Source organism: Garra rufa, chromosome 2 (assembly GCF_049309525.1).
Source record: "Garra rufa chromosome 2, GarRuf1.0, whole genome shotgun sequence".
NCBI lineage: Eukaryota > Metazoa > Chordata > Actinopteri > Cypriniformes > Cyprinidae > Garra > Garra rufa.
Window position 1 is genome coordinate 48174895 of NC_133362.1, and position 7748 is coordinate 48182642.

The following is a 7748-nucleotide window of genomic DNA, read 5'->3' on the forward strand; positions in this document are numbered from 1 at the left end:
GGAACCATGGAAGGATCAAGCAGATTTATAACTCTTTTAAATTTGGAAAAAATAACCTTTTTAATGTCTGGTATGTAGTTACCACTTTTGAATTTCATGTGGTATGACCTAAAAAAACAATGAATATTAAGTTATTCCTAAAAGTATTTATTTTTATTTTAAACTTCGTAGTGACCTTTTGTAGGAAGCTCGCTTGTTTTGTTTAGGTGGCCAATTCTGTGCTTGTAAGTTTTGACTAAATTCAAAATGTCATCTGGGGCGACCAAATATCATGTGGTGTGATCACTGCAGAGTGTTTTCCATTATAGATACATGTCCCTGATTGGCCGTTCTTGTGCTTTTATACTGATTTGATGGATTATATACATAAAATTCTTTATTTTAGCATCATTTTTTTATGCAATTTGTGTCATTTCAGACAATATGAGAAAGAATGCAAAAAACATGCTACTTTTATGCCACATATCATGTTCTCATGCAGTGAAAAATACATTACAAAGCAAAGAGGACACTGACAATGTGCCAATAGACAAGACAGCAGGTAACTTTTGGTACGAAACAAAGTCTATGTGTTCAAATTTAACAAAAATACCATTTTATATCTCTTTAATGTGACAGATCACTGTAGCTCCTCAGTTCAAGCGGTACATGAATCAATCATCTCTTTATCTTTACTAGTCATAGCACAAAATAAACATGAAGGAACATCAGAAGATCTTGTTTCAACTATGTACTATGAAAAATCTACTCTCCTGTCTGGTTTGTTTGTCAGACAAAAGTGACAAATTCTGCATTATGATTGGGCAACATTCAGAAATAACTCTGGCTAAAGAAATGCCTGTAGTTAATGTCATGAGCTGCACTTTTCACATGTCTATTTAATAGATTTTTAATGATATAAGGTCTTTTTGTCATTTGAAGCGACCACTCATCATTTGGTGTGATCAATAATAACAATTATTAAAATTAAAAATAAAATATCCCATTTCTGTGGGTGAAATACAAATCACTACATACAGTATCACTTAATATAAATCACTATTTACAGTGCTTAAATTGCATAAAAAAATGTTTTGAAATACCATTCACTATTTTTTAAAACATTTGTATTGCATTTATGCAATTTACAGGATGCTAACTACATTAAAAAAGCCAACTCTGAAATTATAGAACAAAAATATGAGATCATTATTAACTTAAAAGAAACACTTTAAATACTGAGAACATCTAAAAAAAAATGTTAAGCATGTTAAGGAAATACATTTTAATATAAATCATGGTCGCACCACATGACATTTTTTAAATCTACAGCCGAATCATCTAGATGCAAACACACTAAAATTACTTAATTTAAAATTTTAATATGAATTTATGTGTACACAACATTCTTAATGTTTGAACAATTACAGTCGATTTTTTTTTTTAATTGGCCTGTTGAAAATCCTTATATGTCAATGTTCACATTTTAACATGGCATTTGCTTCTTTGTACATAATAAACCTTTTTAATATGATGTTTGCCTTTTGCCAAGTCAAATGATCCTCTACTGTCGGGTCTTATCATCCAAATATAATTTATTTTTTGCCACTTTACTGTTTTACCCATCACCGTTTTAATAAATTGATACAGATGTGTATAATAAAGCAACTTGAACAAGAGTTTTGCTTATTGAACAGCTTTGTAATGTATTACAATATTGCGTTACTCCCTAAAATAGTAACGAATTACGTTACTTAGTTACTTTTTATGGAAAGTAATGCGGTGCGTTACTTTTTAAACCTGGGCAAGGCTTGCTTGTTTGTTTTTAGAATAAAAAGTTATATTTTTGGCAAATGACCACACCAAAAGCCTGAAAGAAAAGTAAATTCACATCTATATAACACATGAGGGCTAAAAGGATGTGGCGCTGAAAATAATGGTCATTCGCAACGGACATTGAATAATTACACCGTCTTTTGTGATCGCCTGAGCAACATGGCTGCCGCGGTCGCTGTTCTCCAGTCCTGCAGGCGGCGCTGCGCTGAGTTTGGCAGCAGAGGATCGGCGTGTGTTCAGTTCTCCACATGTACAGCAGCCGCAGCGCGATGCTAAAGGTGGAGCTGTAAACTTGTGCTGTTTTGTTTTCATGGTTTCCCTTCTTCTTTTAAAATCTACATTATTGTAAAGTGGATTTCTGACTTGGCTTCATGTGGAATCAATGATGAAGAACCGCGGTGCTTTAAATATAGACCAGAGACTCAAACACAGAGTCCAGCAGGTAACGTTAAGATTAAAGCTTTCTTATTATTAGAATTCCTATAACATTAACATTATAAATGATAATAACTGATAAATTGGTCATTTGAAGAAAGAGAAGATTTAAAACATACAGTAAATAAGAATAAGGGTGTATCACTACTCAAAACTCTAAATATTGAAAGTCTCTAATATGATTGCTAATAATTGTAATGTTGTACTTAATGGTTTTAGTTAGCAACGTCAGAAAGTTGGCTCGTTTAAGATTACCTAGCAGATTTAACCATTTCCCAGACTTTTATTTTTTTTACACTAACGTTACCAGTCAAAAGTTTTTAAATGTATTTTACAGAAGTCTCTTCTGCTCACCAAGCCTGCGTTTATTTGATCCAAAGTACAGCAAAAACGGTAAAATTTAGAAATATTTTTAATATTTCAAGTAGCTGTTTACTGTTTGAATATATTTTAAAATGTAATTTATTCCTGTGATCAAAGCTGAATTTTCAGCATCATTACCCTTCAGAAATCATTCTAATATGCTGATTTGCTGCTCAATAGACATCATCATTATTATTATTATTATTATCAATATTTAAAACAGCTAAATTTTACTTTTGAGGGTTTTTTTATAGAAGGATTATAGAAATGAATACTTTTTTAGCAAGAATGCATCAAAAAGTGATGATGAAGTTAAAAGTGACGATAAAGACGTTTATAATGTTACAAAAGGTTTCAGATAAACGCTTTCTGTTCCTCAAAAAAAACTGAAAAAAATGTAACTCGGCTGTTTTTAATATAATAATAATAATAATAATAATAATAAATGTTAGCAAATCTAAATATAAGAATGATTTCTGAAGGGTCATGTGACACTGAAGACTGCAGTAATGATGCTGAAAATTCAGCTTTGATCACAGAAATAAATTACATTTTATAATATCTATTTAAAAAGAAAACTGTTATTTTAAATAGTAAAACGTACTAAAAATGTACGTTTAAAATGTACTGTTTTTGCAGTACTTTGGATCAAATAAATGCAGGTTTGGTAAGCAGAAGAAACTTTAAACATCACAATTCTTACTGTTCAAAACTGGTAGTGTATGTACATCTCTGCGTCTCGTTTATTTACTTTTTAATGTAATGATGTGTCGACATTGCATTTCGAAGCTTGCTGAAATGTCATTTAATTTGGCAGCAGTCACTGCTTCATGCTGTGCTTTTGATAGAGATCAGCACTGGCTTGACTTGAACATCCTGTTAAAATCACATTATGTATTTAGATTGTCTTGAGTGCATTTCTATCTTTTAACCCTTGTGCGACCTTATGGACATTTGTGTCCATTCCAGTGTTGTTTTTTGTTTTAAGTGTGCCTGTGTTAATGCAACTGCATACATTTTGGCTCAGGTGTTTTTATTGAAATTAATATTTTAGCCTCATTTCCTTTAAAAAATCTATTTTACCCTCCATACAGAAAATACTCACACATAAGGACAAAAATGTCCACATTGAAACCCATTAAAACTGCAATTTTTTAACCCAGGGCCATTTGACTATAAAATGGTGCAGTATTTGCTAATAGGCATTCATTCTATCGGCAAGGCTTCAAATTTTAAATTTTTACCATTTTTTTTTTTACTAGATTGTGCCCTTTTTTTTTTCAAATTCGGCATATACACATTTAAAAAAAAAAAAATCTAACACTACATAAAAATATAAACGCCTAAAAATGAATGTTGTTATTCACTGACACACACAAGAATTCAATAAGCAAAAAAAAAAAAATCTGCTCAGCATTTAGTATATGGAAATTACTACTATTTTTCATTTTTTCATAAAAAACACCTGTGGCATTATGCAAACAAACCAGCATTTAAATGTTTACAATTCTGAAAATGAATGAATGTTTGGTATCTATGGATAGGACAGATGCTGGTTAAAAAAAATCGACATCAGTGAAAGTGGAAAAAAAAAATATTGATAAATCATATATTTTTATGGCAGTTTTTGGACATGGACATTTTTGTCCATTTTGCACCTATGTGTAACTTTTTTTTGAAAGGTTAAGAAGTCAGTTTAATTAGTCAATCCCATATCTCTTTATTTTTCTGCCTGTTTCAGTATCTGAAGTCACATAATGACCCGTATGTGGACATTTCAGCAATGGCTTCAGAGATTCAGCAGCAGTTCAGGTGAGTTTGGTTTTGCTGTGCGACTGAATGAACTGAGAGCCGAGGCTGATGTGTTTGTGATCTGAGCAGGATTGAGTACGGCCGGAGGAACAGGACGGCTTTCAGGATTCAAGTGGAAAAAGGTCTGTCTGACTTGTGTTTTCTGTTTTGCTTTCTTTAAGTTGGAACTTAAGATGAAACTGTTAGCTCTGAAACATTACGTGTGTGTGATGTCTGTAGTGCATGCGGCGATATGCAGCGAGTCTGACATCTCTGTCCTGGAAAACAAACATTTGGCCAAAAGAGCGAGACGCAACCAAGAGGACGGGTACGACATGACAGTCTACTATACTTAGATCATTGACATTTATTTGAGACTCATTGGTTTAAAGCTCTGCTTTGTGCTGATGGTTTTCAGGGACGACAGTCACGTCACAGAGCACAGCACAGACAGTGAAGACGATATTCCTGAGCATGAAGTAATTCGTTTTTCCTTTATATCCTTTATAGAATAGAAATGTCAAGAAACATCAGAAGTGACTGTGAGTAGAATATGGTCAATGGTTTAATTTCTTCAACAGCACACGAATCACATGAACAGCTCGCTGACGTCCCTCTATCAGAGAGGAGCGAGTAACCCTCAGAAGAACGACGGCTGGGTCATCGATAAGACTGGAAACAGAGAGGAGGAGGAGAACATCTTCATCGATCTGTGTGAGGAAGAGTCCAGCACTGCGGTAAATATCAGCTGTTTGTCTGCTTTTATAGTTGAACATGCAGCACTGAAACAAATCCTGATTGTTGATGTTTAATACACATCCAATGACTTGCATTCAGTTAAAGGAAGAGTTCACCCAAAAATGAAAATGTGATGTTTATCTGCTTACCTCCAGGGCATCCAAGATGTAGGTGACTTTGTTTCCTCAGTACAACACAAACCAAGATTTTTAACTCAAACCGTTGCAGTCTGTCAGTCATATCATGGCAGTGAATGGACACCAAACCTTTGAAAGTAAAAAAAAAAAACATGCACAGACAAATCCAAATTACACCTGCGGCTCGTGACGATACACTGATGTCCTAAGACACGAAACAATTAATTTTTTTACCTTTGATACACAGCAATCAAAGGTAAAAAATGATAAATACTGTTCAGTTTCTTACAAAAAACGATCGTTTCGTGTCTTAGGACATCAGTGTATCATCACGAGTCGCAGGGTGTAATTTGGATTTGTCTGTGCATGTTTTTTTTTTTTTCTCAAAGGTTTGGTGTCCATTTACTGCCATTGTATGACTAACAGACTGCAACGGTTTGAGTTAAAAATCTTTGTTTGTGTTCTCCTGAGGAAACAAAGTCACCTACATCTTGGATGCCCTGGGGGTAAGCAGATAAACATCACATTTTCATTTTTGGGTGAACTATCCCTTTAACGGAATAGTTTGCTGAAAATGCCATCACTCTCAGGTCATTCAACTAGGGATGGCACCGAATGTTCTGCAACTGAAATTATTGGGCTGAAAATAGAAAAAAAAGCTCTTTCTGTGTTTGGCTGAATAAGCAAAAAGACTGAATAAATTATGTTGAACAATGACGTGACGCGATCAAATAGAGGCGTGCACTAATGCGGCAAACATGTGGTCAGTGTGGAAGCATTTAAAACTGTCCGAGAAAGACACAAATCATTCCAAGCAGCGACAGCGAGAGACTGTTTAGAAGCGCATCGCATGTCTTCATGAGAAGAAAGGTTACTGTATGATGACTGAAATCATCCATTAGTCAATCAACTCCAGAACGTTATGTTGTCTAATACACCAGACACCAATTGTATTTATTCTGACAGCAGCTCCTTAGCCAGGGTTCAAAGACCAAAGATGACAATCATTCACAAATCTGCTGCTGCCAGCAAAAACTAGGACTGAGCTCTTCTTGCGGGTTTACCACTAAATAAGAGTCAACATTCATAACTGTTAGTATTGTAATTTTACTGTTGTTCTGTAAAATAAAATAAAAAAGACAAAACTAATGCTAACAATCATTCCAACAGCTCTATTAATACATTTATTCTATCATTCTCCTTTGCTCAGCAAGGCTGCATTTATTTGTACATTAAAAGCACATGCCTGATTCAAGAAGGGGCTCTAACTTTTACTAACTTATTAATTTTAAGATAAATTGTGGTTTGTTGGTAGGCTATAATGTCTACTAGAATATTAAAAATGTTCAGTGTTAAATATTTTTAAATTGTTGTTTTGTAATTGATTTTTTTCTTTGAAAAGCAAGATAAAACTAAAAAAAAAAAAGCAAATATTGGCTATTTTATTTATGTAATGGTGAAAAGAAAATTGGCAAAATACATGGGGGAAAAACTGTGTTCCGTAATTTTGTTTGGTTTCGAAATTCGAAATTTTTTTCCACCAAGAATTTTCATTTCGGTGCATCTCTACTTACTTTCTATCAAGTTTCCAGTATCGATCTGCCCAAAATGTGGCATGGGGTGTGTTTGTGCATGTCGTGGACTTCACATCAGAATGTTCTTTCAGAAGCAGAGAGGTTCATCAACACTGCAGAAGGAAAAGAAGTCAAAGAGCAGAAAACTCAAGAGAGAGAAGAAGGACAAGAATGACGTAGATGCAGAAATCATTGCCGCGATACAGGCTAAAAAGAGTCAGTGAAATCAATCATTGCATGTTTGACTAGTGATTTAAGGGTCAATCTCATTTTTAATCTCGTTTTTAAGATAATGCAGTGTGAAAAATAATTTTGTCATATCACTGAAATATGATGCATGATGGCATGTATTGAAATATGTGACCCTGGACCACAAATCCAGTCTTAAGTAGCACGGGTATGTTTGTAGCAATAGCCAAAAATACATTGTATGGGTCAAAATGATCAATGTTTCTTTTATGCCAAAAATCATTAGGATAATAAGATCATGGTCCACAAAGATATTTTGTAAATTTCCTAATGTGAATATATCAAACTTGATTTTTGATTAGTAATATGCATTGCTAAGAACTTCATGTGGATGACTTTAAAGGCGATGTTCTCAGTATTTTGATTTTTGCAACCTCAGATTCCAGATTTCCAGATTCCATACATCAGTGGAAAGCTTATTTATTCATCTTTCAGATGATGTATACATCTCAATTTAAAAAAAAGTGACCTTTATGACTGGTCCAGGGTCACATATTAGAGCTCGACACTAACGCTTGTCCGACCGGACAAGTAACCTGATTGAAACATCAATAACAAACAATAACTAGCGCAGCACCGAAACTTTGGTGAGAATGATTCTTATTGTATTACTTACAGTGTAAACAGTGATTGAAAACGGACAGTA

General features: G+C 33.9%; 1 protein-coding gene across 1 annotated transcript in view; it reads left to right on the forward strand.

Annotated features, from left to right (window-relative positions):
* Window positions 1–2058: 2058 nt before the first annotated feature.
* nvl (nuclear VCP like) overlaps window positions 2059–7748 on the forward strand; it is a 6407-nt gene continuing 717 nt past the window's right edge. Inside the window, exons 1-7 of the mRNA XM_073834685.1 lie at window positions 2059–2257; window positions 4355–4425; window positions 4495–4547; window positions 4645–4732; window positions 4823–4883; window positions 4986–5141; window positions 6946–7069. Of these exons, the coding sequence (XP_073690786.1) occupies window positions 2198–2257; window positions 4355–4425; window positions 4495–4547; window positions 4645–4732; window positions 4823–4883; window positions 4986–5141; window positions 6946–7069 (613 nt within the window). The 5' untranslated portion in view covers window positions 2059–2197. The remainder of the gene's footprint in view (window positions 2258–4354; window positions 4426–4494; window positions 4548–4644; window positions 4733–4822; window positions 4884–4985; window positions 5142–6945; window positions 7070–7748) is intronic.